Genomic DNA, 24,877 nt, shown 5'->3' on the forward strand with positions numbered 1-24,877 from the left:
GATATGAACAGTTAGAATGAACATTAAAAAAAAAACAACTTATGTTCTCATATAAGAAAAACTAGACTTTAAAGCCAAAAAAACTAGGGCTCAAGAGATTCACTACACAACAATAAAAGGTTAAATTACCAGGCTCTCCATTTTTTGCAAGGAAGAACCTCACCAGGAAAAGCTACTCACTTGTCCCAACAGCTCTGTAACTGGCCATTATCAAGACTGTTGTGTTACTTATATTCATAGGTTAAGCAGTATTTTATATATGTTATGGATATGGCATGGTATCCTATCTAATAAATGGGCAATATGCAAATGAACCATCACTCCATCACAAAGATGGTGGCGCACGTAGCCACAGGATGGCGGCGCCCAGTCCTCTCAGCCCTGCTGGAGTCCCCGAGTCCCGGGGGGGGGGGGGGGCAGCCGCTGACAGTGGGCAGCGTGAGCGGCCTGGCGGAATGCTTGTTTTGTTTCAGTGGCGATGAGGCAAGTGTTCCACCCTGGCTGTGGAGGGCTTCTGGGCAGTGGGCATGGAGCTGCCCCGGCAACAAGGCAAGCATTCCACGCCTGGCCACGGATGGGCCTTTGGCCAGGCCGGGGTGCAGATGGGCCTCTGGGCTGCAGAGACACTCTGGGCAGCGGGCATGGAGCGGCCAGGTGGGGGAGCAGGGGGGAATGCTTGTGTTGTCACCCCGGCGATGAGGCAAGCCTTCCATGCCTGGCCATGGATGGGCCTCTGGCCAGGCCGGGGCACAGATGGGCCTCTGGGCTGCAGAGCGCCTCTGGGCAGCAGGCGCAGAGTGGCCAGGCCCTGCAGAGAGTGATTCGTGTGCAGGGCTACTAGTCCTATCTAATAAAAAAGTAATATGCAAATTGACCATACCTCCGCTACACCCACAAGCCACATCCACCAGCCAATCAGGAGTGAGTATGCAAATTAACCCAACCAAGATGGCTGCAGCCACAGAGCGAACAGGAGGCTTGGGTTTCCCTGGCAATGGAGGAAGCCAAGCTTCCTGCACACCCTGGCCAGCCCTGGACTCCACTCAAAGCTACAAAGTGTCAATTATAGAAGATAAATAAATCCCAACAAAAATGGCTGTGGCCACGGAGTGAGCAGGAGGCTTGGGTTTTCCCAGCAAAGGAGGAAGCCAAGCTTCCTGCACACCCTGGCTGGCCCAGGCCTCTGTTCAAGGGTACAAAGTTTCAATTATAGAAGATAAATAAATCTCAGATCCCAGGGCCTCCGCTTGGGTCGCTGGGGAGTGTGGGAGCCTGCAAACCACCACAGGCCCCTCGCCAGGCCGCCCCACGCCCCAAGGGAACCCCACCCTGATCCAGGACACATTCAGAGCAAACCAGCTGGCCCCCACCCATGCAGCAGGCCTCTATCCTATCTAATAAAAGAGTAATATGCAAATTGACCATCACTCCAACACACAAGATGGCTGCCCTCATGTGGTCAAAGATGGCTGCCCCATGTGGACACAAGATGGCCACCACAAGATGGCCAGCAGGGGAGAGCAGTTGGGGGGGACCAGGCCTGCAGGAGAGGGCAGTTAGGGGCAATCAGGCTGGCAGGGAGCAGTTAGGCATCAATCAGGCTGTAAGGGGAGTGGTTAGGGGGTGATCAGGCTGGCCGGCAGAAGCGGTTAGGGGCAATCAGGAAGGCAGGCAAGCAGTATTGGAGAGGTTGCAGGCTGGGCTGAGGGACACCTCCCCCCCCCCCCCCCGCCCCATTTGTCCCAACAGCATGCACCGGGCCTCTAGTATCGCATATAAATAAATATGGCATAATAATTTTACCATAAAGGTAGTCTTTCTAAAAATGTTTTTTATTGATTTCAAAGAGAGGAAAGGAGAAGGAGATAGGGATGGAAACATCAATGATAGAGTCATTGATTAGCTGCCTCCTGCATGCCCCCTACAGGGGATCAAGCCTGCAACCCCAGCATGAACCCTGACATGGAATTGAACCTGCTTGACCTCCTGGTTCATGGGTCTACACTCAACCACAGAGACATACCAGCTGGGCAAAAGTAGTCTTTTTAAAGAGCACATGGCATACTCTTTCCACCTCTTTAGCTTTAATCTAGTTACAGGAAATAATAGTGGTGATGACTCAATCTTGGACTACTAAAACTAATAAGATGCTATGAAAAAAAGCCAGTAGAAAATCACTAAAATATATTTTCTTTCTTAGTCAATATCCACTATCTCTCACTGTATTCTGGTTCATTCTCTCCCCTATCACTAAATTTTCCTCTTTCTTTTTAGTACCCTTATAGATCTCAGTAGACTTTGTTTTCCCATAATACAACAGGCAAGCATACAAAATTAAGTGTGGATAGCTCTAAGAAAAATTCCCACTTTATCACTTAATCAAAGATTATTTTAAATGTCTTGCTAAATTGAAGACACTACTGTGAAATAAGTGGCATTTGAAATTTTCTGTACTATTTTAAAAATATAATTGCCATGTCAAGATTAATTTTCCAGAAGATGTTAACTTATGAATTTATTCTCTATCACAATTTAAATTATTAAATAATTTTACTTATGTTTTTAATTCCCCAAATAAATACATACATCCTTCAGCATATGCATCAAATGCCAACTTCTAGTAAATTTATGACTGTAAGATTACTAGTTGTATAGAAGATAACTTTTCTTACAAAAGTTTTCACATATAGGATTTTTATGATTTCATGACTTCCATTTAAGTCTTTTATCCATTTTGAGTTTATTGTTGTGTATGGTGTAAATTGGTGGTCTAATGTCACTCTTTTGCATGTACCTGTCCAATGTTCCCAACACCATTTATTAAAGAGACTGTCTTTTCTCCATTGTATGCTCTTGCCTCCAATGTCAAATATTAATGGAGCATACTGGTTTGGGTGGATTTCTGGGGTTTCAAGGTCTCTATTCTGTTCTACTGGCATGTTTTTGTGCCAGTACTGGGCTGTTTGGATTACAGTGGCTTTGTAGTATAACTTGTTATCTGGTGTTGTGATCCCTCCAACTTTGTTCCTCTTCCTCAAGATTGCTGCAGCTATTTAGGGTCTTTTTTTGTTCCATATAAATTTTTTGAGTTTTTGTGCTAGATCTGTGATATATGCTGTTGGTATTCAAATTGGGATTGCACTGACTCTATAGATTGCTTCAGGTAGCATGGACATTTTAATGATGTTAATCCTACCAATCCATGAACACGTTATATTCTTCCACTTGTTCATATCTTTTTCTATCTCTTTTTCCATTGTCCTTTCGTTTTCTGCTTATAAGTCTTTTACCTCCTTGGTTAAGTTTATTCCTAAGTATGTTAATTTATTGGTTAAGTGTATTCCTAAGAATCTTTATTTAGGGGGGAGGGAAAGTAAGAAGAGATTACCCAAATAACTTTATATGCTTATATGCATAACCATGGACACAAACAATAATGCAGTGAAGGTTGGGGGAGGGGGTGGGAACAGAGTGGAGGGGATCAATGGAGGAAAAAAGGGGACATCTGTAATACTCTTAATGATAGATATATTTAAAAAATGCTTTCATATATTTTAAATTAAGAATGCAGAAAACAAAGATAATTGCTTTTGAAGATATTCTTTCAAAGGGGGATGATAAAAAAACCAAAACTATTGGCAACAAACTTGCTCTTCAAGTTTGTTTATTAAAATCCACCTAGCTATAGAAAGCCAACCTTGTAGATCCTGGAGAAAATACATTACAAATGTGAATGCTGTGGGAAAATTGTTGTATTTTTTGTGTGTGTTTTTCTTTTAAATATATTTTTATTGATTTCAGAGAGGAAGGGAGAGGGAGAAAGATAGAAACATCAATGATGAGAATCATTGATTGGCTGCCTCCTTCATGCCCCCTACTGGTGATTGAGCCTGGAACCCAGGCATGTGCCCTTGACTGGAATAGAACCTGGGACCCTGTGGTCCCCAGGCCAATGCTCTATCTACTGAGCCAAACCAGCAAGGGTGAAAATTGTGTTTTGACAAGCTACTAAAATTGTATCACATCTGAGAGAAATTTTAGGTTTATGCTTACAACTTGTTTTTAAAACTTGATTTTGTATAAAACATCTGAAATAAGTTTGCCTAGAAAGAAATCAATGTATGATAAAGATGAAAAAAAAATGTTTTTAGAGCTACACCATGAAAATTCAGCTACTTCTTGGACAAACATCTTCTTTAGATATGAAAGTAAACATAGAGAATTCAGGAACTCAACATATTCTTTCTGGATTCTATTACATTTATATTTTTAATTATAAATTATGGCCTATCTCCTTATATACTGTGCATATTTTGTAGTTTGATGAGAAAATATCATTTGAGGAATATTTTAGCCAAAACTAAATTAAAATTATAAGGCATATGCAACAGAAATCTGAAAAAGAACCTCAAATCTTTATTGGTACTTATTATTTTGAAGTATCATGTTGATTTTATATTGTAAGAATCATCCTAGCAATTAAGTTTTAAATAGTTTTTAGTCCATGACTATTTTTTAGAATAACTTAATTCATTATATCTACAAAAAGTTATTTACCTCAATACAAACCTTATGGTGTATTTCTTCTACTATAGTTTCTTTGTATATATAAACTTTGAAAACACGAGATATGCTTTGGACTATTTGGAATGAACTACTTAGAATACATCTAGAGGAAGGGATGTCCTTTTTCAACTCACGTAAAACCTATGGTGTAGTTAGTGGTATCCCTAAGTGGATAAGATATTTGTTGCATAATCATCTCAAACACAAAAGATTTAGGATATGACCCAAGAATCCCTAATATTCTTTAAAAATGATATTTTAGAGATTCATCATCCAAACATATTTATATTTTCCAATCTATACACATCTTATAAGTGTTTACTTTTATTTGTACCCAACCTGGCCTTTTGAAGCTAACTTCATAGTCTCATATGTTTTAGGAAGAAGGATGATGATTATTTAAAACAAATTTTCTGAAACTGCACTCAAGAATATTATATAAATGTCCTTATGAAAAAAGCATTCAAGAATGAAATAACTTTGGTATATATTAGAATAAACAAAGATAAACCTTAAAAACAATAATGTGTATTGTGATTCATTAATAGGAAAATGCAGTAAGCAGTGTTTGGAAAATATAATATATGTTATACAGGTCTATCCATTATACAGGGGGTTGTGTACTACTCATTTCAGATGTGCTTATCTCAACATTTTCTCAGTTGATAATATACTTGGATAGCGGAAATCAAAACCATATATGGTATTTTCAGTACCTACATATTATGGTTTTATTTAATACAAATAAAATCATGTCATATGTAGTCCTTTATGAGAATACAGTGTAGTTGGTTGACTTTTAGGTTATTGAACATTGTCTTTGGTAAATTCTATAATGTATTCTAAATCTTCTTACTGACGTCCAGAGTAAAATTCACCCAAGGCAATGTACAATAAAACATTTCTTGTGTCACAGGATGATGTGAGCAAAGACATGCAGGAAGCCAGAAATTAAAAATACATTTTAACCTCTTAAATAGATTATAATTTCCTTGAGTATGTGGCTTAGATTTGTTACTTTAATGTAGTCTTGGCAAATAATGAAGTCCTTACATATTATAGAAACTCAAAAGTTTCCTACTACTTACTATGACATATAAATATATTCTATCATAATTGATCAGACTTGTTCATCTTTTAACCATGAACAGATATAAAAGTAAATATAGAGAATTCAGACACTCAATTAAAATGAAAAAAGAAATATTGAGAAGCAGTGATATATTGAGAACCGTCATTCCTCACAACATTAGCTATGAGAACAGGGCCTGCAACCCTCATTGCACCTCAGTGAGACACAGCATTTTTTCAGTGATGTCACTTTGTTCTGTTCTGTTTTGTTTTCCTTTTTATCCCAAACCCTCCTCTCAGATTTTTATCCACAGGGTTGATGGTGGATGAAAATCACCCTGTGTGTGTTTCTGTGTGTGTGTGTGTGTGTGTGTGTATACATGGGTGTGCCCATGAAGACATTTTAAGGAGAAGAATGTATGTGAAAAGATAACTCAATTCTGATTTCAGGAGAAAGATCTACCTCTTCTCATATTTCATTCCTTCTTCTCTGTTCATCCTAAGTATTCTAGGAAATCAAATATGGACAACATTTGGAAAATCACTGACAACAAGAAAAATATCTTGTTAGCTTAAGTGGAAACTTGTTTAGCCATTAGCTTTATTGCCTAACTTACATAATCCACTTACATAAAAACAATTCTAAGCTCATATGTGTTCTAAATTACAGAGGACAAAAAAGGAAACTGAAAACATTGAAATGCCCTCAGAAATGAATTTTTCACTAAGAAACTATTTGTACAATTTTTTAGGTCTACTTCTTTCTCCACCAACTTCTCTAAATAAGAAAAGTTATATGAATTAAGGAAGCAAAGAATCCTCTATCTTTTGCATCTTATCATGGTATAATTGTAATTAGTGTTGATTTGTTAAATGGCATTTTCCCAGAAAGCAACATTGGCTCCAATGTGATAACACTGTTTCTTCTGATCCCCTTTGTATAAAATCAATGGTTGTTGAGCTGCCTAATGTTTCTCTCTTCTATAATAATTTTTACCTCAAAAATCACATAGCCAAAATTTTCCCGAAGATAAAAATTTGAGGAATTCTTTTCTCTTGAAATGTAAAGAAAATGACAATGGACCCATAAATTATTCTTTCAATGGGTTAGTAATATGAATTCTATGAATTAGTAATACTTTATAGCATAGGACTCAAGGTACTTGGCTCTATTGTGAACAAAAAGAAAAATTACCTCAAGATGTATTGTTTTATAATTATTTTAGTAAATTGTTTTCAGTGAGTAAAAGAGGAAAAGTCCTGTTTAAGACCTACTTATTGATATTCTTGCTAAACTGAATAGGTTTTGAAATAAAATAACTTATAGCATTTCAATAAAAAAGAATCTATTAGAATAAATTTCACCCTTGATCCTAAGCAACTCAATATGGCTACATTCTTTAGCTCTTCTAATTTTTTTAATTTTAGAGAGCTTATCCTGTTAGGACCAGATACTTAAAACATCAGAGGAAAAGATCAACCATGTTCTATTAATATTTTTATCAGTTGAAATTGCTCATGTAGATGAACAGAGTATGATTTTGTTAATTAACAGTAGATAATTACTCTCACTTTTTTTCAAAAGATGAGCTCAGCACAGGGAAATCCAGGAAGAAGGAATGTTTTAGGATCCATTTCATTGCACATCATGAAAATGTGTGATAATATCAGACTTTCAGAGTATTAGGAATGCAATTACTTTTGTTTTGAACATTTCTATTTCTTGGGCTTTTCATTAAACCCAAAATTTTTTCAGTGAAACTTCTCTTTCTGTAAACTACTTAAGAATAAATATAAAATACTAGAGTCCCGGTGCATGAAATTTGTGCATGGGGGGGTGGGGGGAGGTTGTGTGTCCCTCAGCCCAGCCTGCACCCTCTCCAATCTGGGACATCCCTCTCACAATCCAGAACTGCTGGCTCCCAACTGCTCACATGTCTGCCTGCCTGATTGCCCCTAACTGCTTGTGCCTGCCAACCTGATCACCCCCTAACCACTCCCCTGCCAGCCTGATCGATGCCTAACTGCTCCCCTGCTGGCCCAGTTACCCCTAACTGCCCTCCCCTGCTGGCCTGGTCACCTCTAACTGCCTTCCCCTGCCAGCCTGGTCATCCCTAACTGTCCTCCCTGCAGGCCTGGTCACCCCCAACTGCCCTCCCCTGCAGGCCTGGTCACCCCCAAATGCTCTCCCCTGCAGGCCTGTCCCCCCCCAACTGCCCTTCCCTCCAGGCCTGGTCCCCCTCAACTGCCCTTCTCTGCAGGCCTGGTTGCTCCTAACTGCCCTCCCCTGCTGGCCTTATCCCCCCCAACTGCCCTCCCTGCAGGCCTGGGTCACCCCCAACTGCCCTCCCCTGCTGGCCATCTTGTGGTGGCCATCTTGTGTCCACATGGGGGCGGCCATCTTGTGTGTTGGAGTGGTGGTCAATTTGCATATCACTCTTTTATTAGATAGGATTATTAGATAGGATGGGTTGTCCATAGTGAATCTGCTTTACTAAATGAAGGTGGCACTTGGAATACTGGGCTCTTTCAGCAGGGTACTTAGCCTTATAAGGACATAAGAGCACTCTTGGTGATTTAAACAAAATGTAAATTTCTTACAGCTCATAGTGTAAACTAGGGTGTGAATTTTGTTATCCTATCCATTCAATCCTACTCTGAAAGCCAACCAACCACAAACTACAGTCCCTGGGGAAAATGCAGCTGGCTTTCTGTTTTGTTTTATTTTATTTTTATTTTTTGTAAATAAATTTTTTGGAACATAGCATTCACACTACAGTATAATGACGTTGTTGAGCAGATGTGACAGACATTGTCCTGTGTTGTCTGATATATTTACTACCTGTCTCTTTATGGAAAACCTTTCTGATGCTGGCCTAAGGATCTCTGTGAACTTAATCATACCAGAAGGAAATTCCTGCAAATGTGACTGAGCTATCTTTAAGAAGATGACTATATTTATCACCTATATCTTATAGCAGATAGCACCAAACTTTCTATTGGCGATACTGTTCCATAGTTAATAAATGTTCAACCCACTTCAGTCCATTACTTTAATGAAATGTCAGTGTTTCTGTTACTTGACCCAGACTGTATTTCAGCAAGAATTTTCAGCAAGCTGGTTGCATTTTCACACCACGGGCAAAGACCCAGTTTATAGAAACAGTATTGCCGACTCACCTGATTCTACCCCTGGGGCGCTCAGACTGCTCTGACATAAAGCTTGTGCTGCTGAGGCGCGAGGCACTGCTGGTTCTGGAAATGGCGGACACGTCACTGACATCACTATCTGATGATTTGGCAGAGACGTTATCACAGCTTCTGTACTGATCTTTATGTATGCTATACTAAAGATTAAAAACAAGAAAGTGTGAGCTCCATTATCAGATCGTGGGAAACAGAGACATACATGGTGAGGATAATGACTATTTAGCCAACACCAAACAAATATGTACCTTCGTAAAAGTAGGTGTGGCATCTAAAACAATCCAAAAATTAACATAATATATGATTTCCAATGGAAAACTCCTACATCCCTTGAGTGGTAAGGAATATTCCTGGAGACTGAATTATAAAATAAATACAAAAATGAAATGCTTGGGTGGAAAACTCATTGAATTGTTTGTACATACTTTAAACCTCAAAATTGTATTGTTTTTTTCTAGTACATCAGTTTCTCTTTTCTTGCTTTAGTTTTCATGATTGCCTATTTTATTCACTTTCTACTCTATCCATGGTATAGACTGCTTCCATCTGTCTGTACTTCTTAATTCTTTCCAAAACTACTCAATTTACCTAAACATCTCCCTTTCTATGACATTGTGCTCTTTCAAATTCCTTCAAAAAGTGTATCTCTTCACAAAAATGGCTGACATTACAACTTAAGGGCTGTGCCCAAAAGGAGTAAAGCAATGGCAGCAAAAAGTGGACTTTGCTTTTAAACTTTCTATTATAGCTTAGACATTTTCTGATGTAAACTATCAACTCTGCAAAAAGTAAAAAATAGGATTCCTATTAAAATTTCAACATGCACTCTAGCTTATATTTAAATGTTTAAATTTGTCTTTGGTATTCATTACCTAAGATTTTAGAATCATTAGGAAAAAGGTTAAAACATGCAAAGCTATGAAAACAGTTAATCTACTCCTCTTTCTATGTCCCTGTCTCATTGTAACTGATCACATAGTGGATAATGTTACATATTATTTTAATATGTTTTAATTATAAATAGTGTATGCTTATATGATTATATATAATTTGACAATACCTAATATATAAGAGATTCTCTTATGTTAGATATTAGAAAACCAGATAATTTCTTATATAAAAGAACACACAGGTAAAATAAACACATGACTAAACATTGAATATTTAAGTTTCTTATCAAGCTACTGAAATTTAGATTTATGTGTTAAGGTGTAAAATGTTTGTTAAGCCTGTAGAAAAAAATCATCCATCCTCTGATTCTCCATATTAGATGAATCTAAAATAATGCAAACACTAGATTTCTAAAAATTTGTTTAACAATTGTCTTGCTAAAGTATATAACATAAACTGATGCTAAAACCTGGTCCTGAATATACAAAAAGAGGTATAATAGAATATTTTTTAAAAACCCTAGAGACAAGATTCATGTTTATTTAACATGATTTACCATCAGAGAGTAGTTCAGACTTAAGACATTTAAATGTTAGTTTTAATTTTTCATTTCTCATGTGCAAATAATGGACATGAAAACAATTCCAAATGTATAGAATATCCATAAATTACATGTCCAAAGAATTTTTCAGAACTGTGTGATTTTTTGAAAGCTGTATGCATGACCCAAAATAAAATTAATATATATATTATGTCAAGAACTGAGCTATTTATACAACTTCATGTACGTTCTGAAAGTAATATAATTTAAGATAATGTATGCAAAGTAAGGTGATAAGGTTTATCACTAAATCCTGTGATCATGATAGATGATCCTGACCGACATGATTCCTCTCAGTCAGAACTGGTTTTTATTTACAGAGCAGATGTGGTAAAACCTCAATATGCTCACATAGTAGAACCTGGATTTAATACTGTTACTGGAGTATAAATACAACTCATATTATTTGTTTTTGAAGTTATTTTGCTAAGTAGATATATTATGCAATTATTAGAATGTTTCCAAACATAACAGCTTGCCTGTGACAGAGTCCAAGAAGAACTGGGCTCTAATACCATAAAAATCCACCCAGCAGCAGCAGATTTTCTAGCATTGTGTTGACACCCCTAACAAATGCTCCCCTTACCAGACAAATGTCAATAATAAGTAGTATAGATGATGGCATAAGGATATATGAGTGTACATGGCACCATCTATCCAGCTAAGGAATGTCTCCTTTTCTATAAGTCATCTCTGCCTTAACCTTTTTGTATAAAACTTTTGATATTCCAGCAACAAGATAAAATTAAGGGATTTTTAGAAGACTGTAGAACATACTAAAATTTCCTATACTGGGGTAAGGAAAGATCTATCATTCTGAAATGAGATCACAGTTTTCTTTACTTTTTTACTACTCTATTTTCAAGTCTTGTTAAAAGTTTAAATCATAACTTTGCCTTTTTATCAAGCATAACTTGTTAAATTTCCTATTTAAAAATTAAATATTTTAATGAAAATATATATTTGGAGAAATATAGCATCTTCAGGAGGAATGTATGCTGATCATACAGCAGGCAAGTAAGTCCTTGATGTAGAAGAGGCTCTAATTATAGGGCTGCTATTTTTATAAGTGAATAATAATAAATGTTCAGCAGCTACTTACAATGCTCATCACATCAATCTTAGTTGCTGTTCCTGGTTTACATTGGCACTATTTTTAAATTGTGAGTTCCTAAATACAAATTCACCCCTCAAATATGAATTTCACTGCATCATTGAGGCATATAACTCTGTATAACATCAATGAAAAAATAGCGTGGGGGTCACATTTCAGGGATACCAAAGTCCTTTTGTGTGTGTGTGTTTTTTTTTTTCCAGAAGCAAAGTTAGTGCTAATTCCTTATGTAGGATGGATGACAGGGTCAGTCAGCCTTTTCAAGGAGGGGCCAGGTTTGTAACATCTAAGGAATAGTTTCCTGGTAATTCTTGACCCTGAAAACATTTAGTTCTACTGGTTGTTTAGTTATAAATATTTTGAGAATGATGAAGTAATTTCTAATTTGACCGAGTTTCAACTAAGGTGAATTGCTTCATCCAAAATGTCAAATAGTTTAGGATGCTAAAAAAAGAATAAAGGGATACAGTTCAAAATTAAATGTTTATTAAATTTACAACAAAGCTAGCTCTTTTTTAATTTTTATTGATTTCAGAGAGAAAGGGAGAGGGAGAAAGAGAAACATCAATGATGAGAGAGAATCATTGATCGGCTGCCTCCTGCCCACCTCACACTGGGCATCAAGCCCGCAACCTGGGCATATGCCCTGACTGGGAATTGAACTGTGACCTCCTGGTTTATAGGTCGACACAACCACTGAGCACACTGGCTGGGCTTATATATGTAAATAAATAAACATATTTTTATAGAGTAAATTATAAAGAGGTTGGGGTAAATGGATAAAAAATAAAAAAGAACATGAGAGAGATTTGAGGTAACTGGAAACTAAAAATTTTATTATAAGCATTAGGCTATAATATGAATATTAGAATTGTGAAGAGTATTTACCTTTTACTTGACACATAAAATAAAAAACTAATCATTTATTAATCTATCTTATATATTTTTAGTATCCTACACTCTTACAACTTTTTAAAAGATATCATATCTTTGATATCACACTTATGGATATAAGTTATACTCATTTATGTAATAGTGTAGCATCAGTTTATGAAGTCAGTAAGAGCAACAGTAATATATTAAAAAGTAATGTGTGTTTTTTAAATATTCAAATGAGGGGGGGGGGAAAGAATGCCTGTGTAAAAGAGGCAGGAAAATAATTAAATTGTATGCAAATGAAAAACTGGAGAAGAGCCTCTGAATCAAACTGGAGTGCAGTGCCCATTTCAGTGATACAGAAGCAAAAAAGGTGGTAGCTAAGTTCCAATCAGGAGCTCCAGGGCTCATCACTCTGCAGAAAGGCTGCACGAATTTTAGTATTGCCTCCTTTCTTCTGAACCTGTTTTCATAAATTTGGTAAAAAAAGAGCTGCAATAAAAAATGATTCTGGGGCCTCCTGGTGCTTACCACAGGCTGTGTTATTACACTGACTATACAGAAATAGGAGGCCAAGTAAACCTACCCCGTATACACCTCAGCTCAGGCCCTTTGCCTAGTCTGTATTGTGAATGGGGAGAAATTGAGAAAAAAAATTATTCTGAAGTATTTTTAAGGCCAGAGAACTTGGAATTTCCCAAGCAAGATCAACCTACTTTTGATTTATTACAAATATAAGTATTAGTGGTCATTGGGACTTGTAGCACACTTCATTTTGTAGATTTTTGTTTAATCAATTGATTAATATTAGAGTCCTAATCCAGAATGACTCAGAAAGGCTTTTAATATTTTACCCTGATTCTCTATTTACTTCTTTTTTGCCTCCTATTCTGGCCCTACCTCCTCCAGCTGTTGTATTTGACCTCATCCTTGGACATAATGCTAAGAAATCGGTGAAACATTTCCAAATAACTGCATCTGATGGAGGAGGAAGAAAGCCTAAATCACCCTGCCTCCTAATTCTTCCTGTATATGTAGCAAAAGAAAACAAAAATGATAATGATATCCATACAGCAGACAGACAAGTAAGCTGAGTGAATGATAATAAACCACAGAGAAGATACGTGGAGCTGGAATCAGCAACTCTATGGAACATGGCAGTATTTTTGTTCCTAATTTGTTTTCCTTTTCTAATTTTACTTTGTTGTTTCAAAGTCCTATCAAATCGGGCCACACTGAGTCATGGTAACCATAAGCATTGTCTCAGTTGGAAATCTTTTTGCAGCTAACCTAAAATGTAAAGTGATACTGCATCTAATACGCATGACTCTGTGGAAGTCTGGTGACCAATCATATTTGGAAAACACTTCATTTTTTTGTATTAGTCTCTGAATACCAGGCTACATAATGAACAGCCTCCATTATTTAAAAATAAGTAGGTATTTTTTACCATTCCTCCCAATCCCTTTCTCCCTGGCATCCATCGGTTTATTCTCTACATCTATGACTTTGTTTCTGTTATGTTTGTTCATTTGTTTTCTTTTCACATATAAGTGAAACCATATGGTATTCTTCCTTCCATGTCTGACTTATTTCAGTTAGCACAAGACCCACTAGGTTCATCCATGTTGTTGCTAGTGACAAAATTTCATTCTTTTTTATGGCTAAGTGATATTCCATTATATATATAAGTATATCACATCTTCTTTATTCATCTATCAATGGACACCTGGTGTGCTTCCATATTGGCTATTGTAAATAATGCTGCAATGATAATAAGGGTACTATACATATTTGGGGGGAATATAGTCAATAATATCCTAATAACTGTATGATGTCAGATGGTTACTAGACTTACTGTGGTGATCACATTGTTAGATATTTAAATGTTGAATTACTTTGTTGCACACCTGAAAGTAATGTCATATTGTATGCTAACTATATCTTAAGAAATATAAGTAGATTTTTCTAGGTTCACATTTCAAGCTAACGATATTGATTTAGTATAGTTTTATTTAATTTTTAATTTCTAAAAGGTCATTACTTCCAAAAGGGCTTCTTGATATCAAATTATAACACGGTTTTTCCTGTAATGGTTCCTGCCACTTTAGTAGTATTCTAAAAATAAGATTTTCAAATAAATCAGATAATATATATAAATTATATTATGCAATATAAAATTCTATGCATATATTAATAACAATTATATGATGGTTAGCAGTTTATAAACTCCTTAGTGTATTCTTACAAAATTATATTGAAGTATAAATTGTATATTTATTGAGATGTGGAATTGTGTGGACTTCAGTTTCTAATAGTTTAAAATCAGTTACTTATCTTACTAAAGACAGACAATAAGAAATCTCACATCATACAATTTTAGTCATTGGGTAACAAATCTTAGTAGTAAATATCAACCAAAAATGTTATTTAAGACTATAAACCTGTAACTTAATATTTAAATGCAATATTAAATGATATTCAAGCAATCAAATTGTTTTATCCATCTTGCTTATTTATGTGATTCTGTCTATGGATAATCTATCATTAAGTGACTTTGTTTTTTTAATTTATTGGGGTGACATTGGTTAATAAAATTATATAGGTTTCAAGTGTACAATTCTGTAATACTTCATGTATATTGCATTATGTGTTCACCAACCAAAGTCAAGTCTCCTCTGTCACCAGTTATCCTCCCTTTACTCTTTTCTACCTCCACCCCCCTAATTTCCCTCTGGTAATTACTCCACTGTTGTGTGACTTTAATATCAAGTGTTTACATTTTCCTTTTAGAAAAAAACAACACCCATTAAATCCAAGTTAATAAAGTTATATCTTGTGGAAATAGCAAGAAAAGGGGGTTCTGATACAAGTCTTGCATTTGAATCAATTCTCTTATATATCTCGGTGCTAGGCCTATCTGATATACACACTGTACATTTATAAAAAGGAGGCTATTGGTTGGGTTCTACTAGTTTTACCTTGGAATATTGCTCGCGATCAAGTTCTTGACTAGAACCAGACCCTGTTGTCTGCTTAAATCGATGCACTTTCATTTTCATCTGTCTTGTTCGCTCCTCCACTACTAAGCTTGCTGCAAAAACACACAATGGAAGCCTATTAAAACATGTGAAGCACCTTTCAGAAACTGAATGGTTTTTAAGATTTTAATGCTTTCGCTATGACTTCAATTAAATGAAGCTTAGAAATAACACATTAGCAAATTTTAAAAATGCAGACTATACAATGCTAGCAACTGTTAATCTAAAGATGAACATGACTCAGCTCACACAGAATGGGGAACAAAAACATTAGTAACAAAATACCTTATTTCTTCATCTGTTATGAAATATTTTCAATTCCACTCATAAATGATTATATGAAACAAATCTAATTGTGAAAATATGTTCTATACTTAATCAACTGGTTGTTGCATGTACATATATAGAGAAAACAAGTATGCATACTGAACACATCACACATATATGCACATGCTTACATGCATGCACACACCCATTTGACATCCTCAGCTAAGTCACCTAAAAACTTTTAATTATAATAATCTGTTTTTTATTCTTATTAAATCATTAATTTATATCGGTAGCTTTTCATGAATAGTTGCCAGTCTTAAAAGTGAACAAAAAGTTTAGTTTTCTATTTCTTATGGCTATATATGACTACATATATAAAATTTGTAATATAAAAATGTTAGCTCTGCATTTTATAACATGTAAAGACATATATTCCATTTAAGCCTTTATTAATCTCTTAAGTAGCAGGTGTGACTGTTTAGATTGGAAAATTATAGCCTTCAATAAAATATGTAAAATTAGAATTAATCATAAGAAGCTAAGTTTCAAGACCCTGCCTTTAATTTTTAAATTTTACACATAAACGAGTGAGAGCTAAGGATACAGTGATGTGAAGCGTAAGCTCCTAAAACATACCTGTGTTGTATGAGACCTATGTTTACCTTTTACAGCTTATCTTGTGCCAATTTCCCAGACTATTCAATATCTTCAAGTGTTAACATTTATTTCTAAGTTCTGTATATACAGATATACACACAAAAAATTGTGATTTATTAAGTCTTCTGCCAAGAGACCTTAATGATTTAAAGGATAATGGAAAAGATGATATATCTGATTGACTTGGCTGTTGATTTCATCTCTTGCAAGTTTATACAGATACCTGCTGTCAAATTTTTCCATTTCAATGATTAAACATGATGTGGGAACCATGCCAGAGGCACCTGACAGTCAAGGCTAATTAAAGCACAGAGGCCTTGTTAATATATTGGACTGTCCAAGGCCACAGTATCTCATGGCATACTGTGCCCTTTTATAGCCTAAATGATTGATGTCGCTATTGGCAACTGGCCTTCTTTGTCTAAGGAGTAATATACAGCTTACTGACTAGATAGTAGGGAGAGTGTGTGAAGAAGATGAAGCTGGAGAAAGGGAGCTGAGAGCTGGTAGTGCTATATCTGAGCTCTCCATGAGCTCTTAGCTCAGATATAGCTACTATGTTAACCAGCTTGTGTGCTGGGAGAGTGAAGTTCAGAGGTAGTTACTATGTGAGGTTACAGAGGTCAGCTGGGCAGGGCAGACAGGAGAAGCTGCTGAGCCAGAGAGCTTAGGTACCGCTACGATGTGAGGCAGTGGGTCTAGAGGGCAGGACGCAGCTGCTCAGGTAATAGCTGTAGTAGGTACAGAGATTAATGCTGCTTTGTAGGAAAGATGTATTTACCAGCCAGTGTATGGCTGCCTATATAGAATTGCTGTGAAAGACTGTGTTGTCTGATGGCTACGTGGCCTCTGGCTTCTGCAGTAAAGACTCATTCTTATATACCTACAACTTCTCGTGCTTCTGTCTGCCCCGCTGCGTAAATTGAATCACTTATAGCAGCAGTGCTCGTGCAGGGATCCCGCCGTCTCGGACACATGGCCTACCATCTTTGATAAGAGAAACTGATACCCATCTTAAAAATTAAGTAAATATGTAGTTTTTATTGTGTATTCAAGTACAGACTAATAGTCTAAGAGATAAATACACAGTTTGAAATCTGTGGTTAAATGTTTAAATCATACTTTTAGCACCAGTTATTAGATGTTTAGCTTTGTTTAAATTCAATAAATTAGAGAAAAAATATCAATCCCTAACATCACAGTTATATGAATTAAGCAATGATAAATGCTTGCTTTGAAAATGTTGACTTCAGAGGCAGTAAATGATAACTATTAATGATTAAAGGATGGTTCAAGGAGATCTTGAGAAAAGTAGTTCACAAATGTATTAATTACTTGGTAACATATAAGTCGACAATGAATATTATAAAGCAAAATGTTAATTGAGAGTAATAAGGAATTGAAACAAGTTATTGAAAAACCTGTTCTATTTATAGAAAGCCATATGCAATACATGAAAATATATAAATATCTATTCTCTGCCTTCTGCTTATGGTGTGGGTACCTCTGAGTACCTGCTTAGTCTTTGAGCTTTGAAGAGTCAAATGCACTGTGATAATCAGTTGTACTTTATAATTAAAGCTTAAAATAATTCAAAGTAATCTCTACTTGAGATGAAAACAGATTAAAATGGTATTAGCTTAATTTTCTCACCAAATGATATTAATTTTATTTTACGAATGATCTGACATTGATTAGCCCATAGGTTTATAAGCTTTATTTTAAGTATGCAATCCTTAGGGAGGATGGTAACTGGACACTGAAGTTTATTTCCCAAGAGCTACTGTCTTAAAGCAGTTCTGGTAAGTTAACCTTGCTGGGACAATATCCCATCTCTCTAAACAGGATTACGTAGCTTATGACATGGCTACATTTAAATCTTTGCAAAACTTATGTAATACTTTCAACAAAAACAAAAAAATTAAAAAACAGTAAAATCAGGTGAGGATAGATAAATAAATAAAAACAAACAAAAAAACCTAAATCATAAGAGTGGTAGCCTAACTAAATCTTAAAATGGTTTTAAATAACTTCACCTTTACTTTTCAAAAATGATATATACAGGGGTGGGCAAAAGTAGGTTTACAGTTGTAATACCAATACGTAATACAATATTTAATAAACTAGTGCCCCAGTGCACAGATTCATTCACATTGAAAGGAAATTAATTAGGAGGTGGCCTGTGGGTCAGGACTGGGCGAGACAAGCTGGACATGCCCTGGAGCCAACCTCCCGCGGACCCTCCCTAGCCTGCCACACCTGGGGCAGCACCACGGCTCCAAGGTCGTCTGTGCAGTGAGCAGGGTCCCTCCGGCAGGTGAGGTCCCTCGGCCTGGCCCATGGGGATCAGGCCAAAACTGGCTCTCCAACATCCCCCGAGGGGTCCCGGATTGCGAGAGGGTGGTTCTCCGGTGACGCAAACCTCCTTTGACTCTCCAGCAAAAAACGTAGTTACTATGCTATCCTCATTACTTACTTTGCATTTTATTTAAACTGTATATTGTGAAATAAAATTACCCTTTTTTCTAGATCATTGGTATGTCAATCTAAGTAGTAAGACAAATGTATAAACAGAATATTTATCACAAATTTGGACCTGACTCCATGATTTATACAGAAAATAATAACATTTAGTGATGATTAAAAGTGAACTGAAATTCTTGGAATATGATTACCTGTCAAGTATCTCACTATAAGTAAGATTAACCACAGCCCTCAGAGCTCAAGTATCAATTTCGTGTCAGTAGAAAAATTGAAATATAGAATAAAATATTTTCCAATTCTCCCACAAATCCTTACATTATATTCACATTTTAGGAACATCCTGAATGTTGGCCACATTTTAAACTAACAAAATCACTAAAATACCAGTTGCTATTTCTTTACAAAAAAGATACAAAAATTGAGGAATTTTTAAAAAAGTTTCAAAACTCTATTATTAGTTAAAAACCCTTCTTAATTTCTACTATATATACAATTATTATGTAATTTCATTTACCTATTTATTTATTTACCTATTTATTTATTTATTTATTTATTTATTTATTTATTTATTTAATCTTTATTGTTGGAAGTATTACATAGGTCCTCCTTTTTTCCCCCATTAACCTCTTCCAACCCGCTCCCGTACCTTCCTTCCCCACACCCTTACCACCCCATTTTCTGTGCCCACAGGTTATGCATATATGCATACAAGTTCATTGGTTGATCTCTACCCACCCACCTTCCCCTGGCTTCCCTCTGAGGTTCAATAGTCTGTTCATGATTCTATGTCTATTCTGAGTCTATTTACCCTTTTAATGAAATTTAGCTTACATACATAATACAGTCAAAAGATAAGGATGTGTACTGTCCTAAAGACTATTTCAGGTATAATCACAACAGTAGCATAAACAATTTATCTCTCTTAGCCTGTGAGGTATAATTGTTTAATTTAAGAGTGTTTTGTAAGTTGGAATTTTTCGCTATACCTTCTACATGCTGAATGATGTGTCTGACATTGAATAAATTGTGCTTTTTGAAAGCAGATATTTATTTACCTACACAATATTTGTTGAACATAACTCATTTTCTTTAGATCACTTTTACTCTATATAAATTGTTATTTGAAACTTTGGCATTTATATCAGATAAATCTACATATGCCAAGAATAAACTCACAATTACAATTAAGAAAGTATAAACTGGAACTTATTTTTAGGGGTTAAATTAAAACCATACTTATGAAGTTATTTTTTTCTTCATAATTCAACAAGAACTTTTGAATAATATATGCAGATGAGAAAAGTTAATAAAATTTTAAAAGTCTGTAATCTATTATACATTTATAATAAAAAGTATTAGATATTATTACAAATAAAAGTAGATTAAAATAATTCTTTCATGACACATGCTTTGCAATAAATTCCCAATCTATTGATAAGGTTGTACTTTGATGAATCTATGAACAAGCAGAGATCATTTACAAGTGTTGTTTATGCCTATAAGAATTTTTCTGTATCTATTTCATTCATAAAATTATTAAAGAATCCTGAGATTTTTTTTTAAAAAAAAGCTTAAGGATCATTAGTAAATCTTCCCTAACCCATCATAGAAAAATTTCTATAGAATTACCTCCTCCAAAGAGAATGTCATTTTCTGGGAAACTCTTTTGACTTACCAGTCATTTATAATTTGCTTTAAAATGTAATCAATATTATAGATATAGGTACTTTCCAATCATTATAATTTAAAATTTAAACATTCACAAACATATTTAAAATATCATTCATAAATTTACAATTATATAAAAATGAGGTTTTTCTGTTCTTCAAATTCCTTAAATATTTCACAATTCTCTCTATGCATCTAGAAATTAACATGAATTTGAAATTTCAAGTATTTGTGTCTCTAGGCAAAAGAATGATCCATATGATATATTGTTAAACTTTCCAATACTTTCAAGTATTTTAGGTGAAATATGTGTTTAAAATAAAAATGTATAAATATTATTAAATATACTAAGGTAAAATATTTGAGTATTTTATAATAAGGTTAGCTAGTACATGTGTCAAAAGTGATATATGATAATATCTGGACAGAATATTTAAGATTGTCCAGTTACCTACAATATGCTATCATACTGTATGAATGGAAAAATTAATGCCTATGCTTCTTTGCTGCATAACAGCACAACAAGAGTTAGGTGGTAGTGAGCCCCATCTTCGTTCCAATGCATGACACAGAAAGAGCAATGACAGATAACCACATATCTGGAAATTGTAAGGTAGAACGAATTATATGAATGAAACACCTACAATGCCTTAGTTATTGACAGCATTGAAAAAAATCCCTCTCTGAAGCATTTTATTAAAAATAAATCTATAGTGGGAACTCAAAAATAAAAAACAATCTATAATAATAAAAGCATAATATGCAAATTAGGCCAACGTCCTTCTGGACCACCTTCCAGACGAAGTCGGGGCTGTGAGGGAAGCCTGGGTCCCAGATGCCAGAGGGAAGCCATTGCTGGCAGACTGGGAACGGAAGGCCTACTCTTGCATGGATTTTGTGCATCAGGCCCCTAGTATAATATGAAAAACATCAAGATTAAAAAGTAATAGATGATGATACAAATTGCTGAGTCTTTAACCAGTATAAAAAATACAATGCCTGGATAGAAAGATAGTTTGATACTCGAAAATTCAAAAGGTAATACTACTCTGTACTCACAGTTTTCTAGATTTTAAAGGAATATACATTGTTAAGATGGACATTCTTCATACACCTGGAAGGAATGGGGCAAAATGGTAACAAGCCAAGACTGGGAATAACTAAACAGAGATTCAGCATAGACCCATCATCATTCATCAATGCTGCCTTGGTCAATTGTTGATATATCTCTCCACTATGCAGTTTTTATTTATAAACTGAAGAGATTGCTTAGAGTAACTTCCTGCTGTTTTAATCTATGATTCTAATATTAGTTCAGTAGTGTACTGGTATTGGTGAAGTAAATTTTTTTTTATTTTTCATATGTTCAAAAAATGGAAAACTACAATGCTCTATTTACTCTGTTCCTAATATCCAGCATTTTTAAATTTGCCAATTACCAAGACTATATATATTAAGAGAAAAAAAATGACCACTTGTATTTTATATTATTACTAGAGGCCCGGTGCACGAAATTCCAGTCTGCACCCTCTCCAATCTGAGATCCCTCTCACAATCCAGGACTGCTGGCTCCCAACCGCTCGCCTGCCTGCCTGCCTGATTGCTCCTAACCGCTTCTGTCTGCCAGTCTGATCACCCCCTAACCACTCCCCTGCCAGCCTGATTGATGCCTAACTGCTCCCCTGCCAGCCTGTTTGCCCCTAACTGCCCTCCCCTGCAGGCCTGGTCACGCCTAACTGCCCTCCCCTGCAGGCCATCTTGCAGTGGCCATCTTGTGTCCACATGGGGGCAGGATCTTTGACCACATGGGGGCAGCCATCTTGTGTGTTGGAGTGATGGTCAATCTGCATATTACTCTTTTATTAGATAGGATTGTTTATTTTCCAATTAAAATATAACATATTTCTTGCATGTGTATTTTTATTTTTAGAGTCACAGAAGGGAAATAAGCAACTTTGATATAATAGGTATATGCCCACTACACATATACAATATATGTACATAAAGATTGAATATTTAAAATATTTTGACTACATCTAATGCCTCAGTTCTGCATCATTTTCCTAGGATAAAATGCATTTCAATTTGCAAGGGTAGAAATATGTCAAATTGTTTCCCTTGTGCCCTTGTGTGATTCTTTGGATGTAAAAGACTTTACTATAATAATATAAACAATAAAATAAAGATAACACTACATAGCATGAGAAACATGAAATGCAACAAAAACACACAATCAATTAAAAATACCACATTGTCTTACGAGCTTTTAAAGAAAATAACCTGTGTTTGGTAGATGATTGAATTGGAATGCTGGCATAGGTGAAATAGGTAAACTGTATACATAATTTCTCAAATCTCACTGTAGCCAAAACCACAAGACTATTTCTTGTTTTAGCAGCTGATTTTCACTGAACTGTTGAAAATAAAACTCAGGATTTCCCACCACAGACATCACTTTCAGTGTCAAAACTGCCAAGCCCCAGGGTAACACTGAAAATACTAGTCAGATATTTGACAGATAAGAAAGCCAGGCTCTTGATGAAAAGATCTGTCATTTTACCTCGTCCTTTTGTGTTACACAGGGGTAAATAGCTCTTTAAAATGCATTTTGGTTTTTAAAATAGCACTGACTCCTCCTGAGGTGCAGCTAGCATGATCTTCCAGAAAAGCAGCCCATGCAATGAAGAATTCTCTGGGAAATAACAAAATCACTCACTGAGGCATCTTGCTGTTTATCCAAGTAATCTCTAACTGTTTATCCATAATTATTCATTATTCCAATTACACTGGTGTTAACAAAATCTTGAAATGTTCGATGTGGCACAAAAGCTAAATTGAACATCAATTTTTGATGGTCTCTCCCCTATTATTTTTTCAGTGAAAATGTTCACACATTTTAAAGTCTGTAAAATAAATTCTAATACTTAGGAGACATATATATCTATAAAGAAAAAAAAAATCAAAATGCCTACCATGGCTAGACATCTGCCTGCCTTCTATTCTCTTCAACACTTCCCTCCACAAATCCAGGAGGAAAGGGGAACCTGTACTATTCAACAGGGCATTTCTTGCAAATTGAAGTTTGGTTAATATGTGTTAAATACCTTGAAGTCTTAAAAGCCTGTAATACTATTATAAATAACCACATTTGAATCAGCAGGATAGGAAATAGGGTAAAAAAACACAAGAGTTTTGAATTGTTTTATATGGGCTGCTTCACCCTCTATATCTCTAGAATTTAAAGAGAAGGCCAGAATGACAACTACAATTTCAGTTTGTGGGGAAAAAAAAAGGATAAATCAGACACTTTTAGTAATAGAGCTCTAAATATTTATGAGTAAACATTCATAAATATTCATAAGAAGTGTTCAGGCAAGCACTGCCCTGGAAAATTAAGAAACTTGAACCTTCAAAATCTTCACATACAATAACAGGAAATGAATCACCTGGTCTAATATCTACTAAGTATGCATATAATAAAGATGTAAATAATATTGAAATCATTTTCTACTTAATGGTAGTTAAAATAATGCTGGTTCCTGAGAACACACAAGTTATTTATTGTTAGCAAAAGTCAAGTAACATATTTGTTCTAACAGTATGTTTCACAAGTATGGTATGCTATTAAAATAGTTATGCAAATACCATCTATACAATAACTAATGCAACAGAAAATTATTAAATATTTTTATATGAACTTCAACTAAATAAGATTAATGCTAATAGCTCCATAGCAATTATATTTTGTATGACTTAGCATTCAAACTGTTCTTGCCAATATTTAAAAAATTATAGGTAATTTATTTGAGCATTTTAAATAAAAACCTGCACTTTAAAATATACTTGACTAGAGACAGTCCTTAAATACCCCTATTACCTTGTTACAATAATAATTATAAATTTTATTATTGAAACAGAAAAACAAAAAGCAAAAAAATGCTATTAACTTTTTGTTCCTGTTCAAATCATTTAATCACTTGTCTAATTACCTTCTATTCTCTGTGTATAAATAACATATTTTTCATGATAAAGGAAATTCATATTTGTAGAAAAAATAGTATGATGTTTTGTTATAATTCAGAATTGCTTCCAAAAGCCAAAAGTAATGCACTTATATCTAAAGGCATATAAATTAGATATTTATTATAATAATAACATTTTTTTCTCACCTGAAGTCATTTAATTTCTGGTTCTGTTTTGATCTTCTTATATCATTATTTCGATGCCCCCAAACTACATTCATGGGCTCTTTAAAACTGTCCAAGAAATGTAGCAGAGAGGGAAAAATTGGCTTACTTTTAGAATGAATAATTTAAAATATGCCTACAAAGCAGTTTGTGAAGCCTAAAATGATATGGTCTTTCCACTTTTAATTTTAACATAAAAGCGTCAGGTAAAAGATAAACTGTAATATGAACATTTATAGTTCCT

The 24,877-nt window shown here is 35.1% G+C and overlaps 1 protein-coding gene across 50 annotated transcripts in view; it reads right to left on the reverse strand.

The window, feature by feature from the left end:
• RIMS1 (regulating synaptic membrane exocytosis 1) overlaps positions 1-24,877 on the reverse strand; it is a 436,905-nt gene that overhangs the window by 62,036 nt on the left and 349,992 nt on the right. For 43 of the 50 annotated variants that reach the window (XR_013960390.1, XM_080664365.1, XM_080664336.1 and 40 more), the window contains 2 exons: positions 15,308-15,420; positions 8,818-8,984 (listed from right to left, as the gene is read on the reverse strand). The exons of the other annotated variants lie outside the window; for them this stretch is intronic. Coding sequence is in view for 42 of the 43 variants with exons in the window: in XM_080664365.1 (XP_080520491.1) it covers positions 8,818-8,984; positions 15,308-15,420 (280 nt within the window). In the remaining variant the exon portion in view is untranslated. The remainder of the gene's footprint in view (positions 1-8,817; positions 8,985-15,307; positions 15,421-24,877) is intronic. 50 annotated transcript variants of the gene reach the window in all.

The sequence above is a fragment of the Plecotus auritus genome (assembly GCF_963455305.1).
Source record: "Plecotus auritus genome assembly, chromosome: 4".
Taxonomy (NCBI): Eukaryota; Metazoa; Chordata; class Mammalia; order Chiroptera; family Vespertilionidae; genus Plecotus; species Plecotus auritus.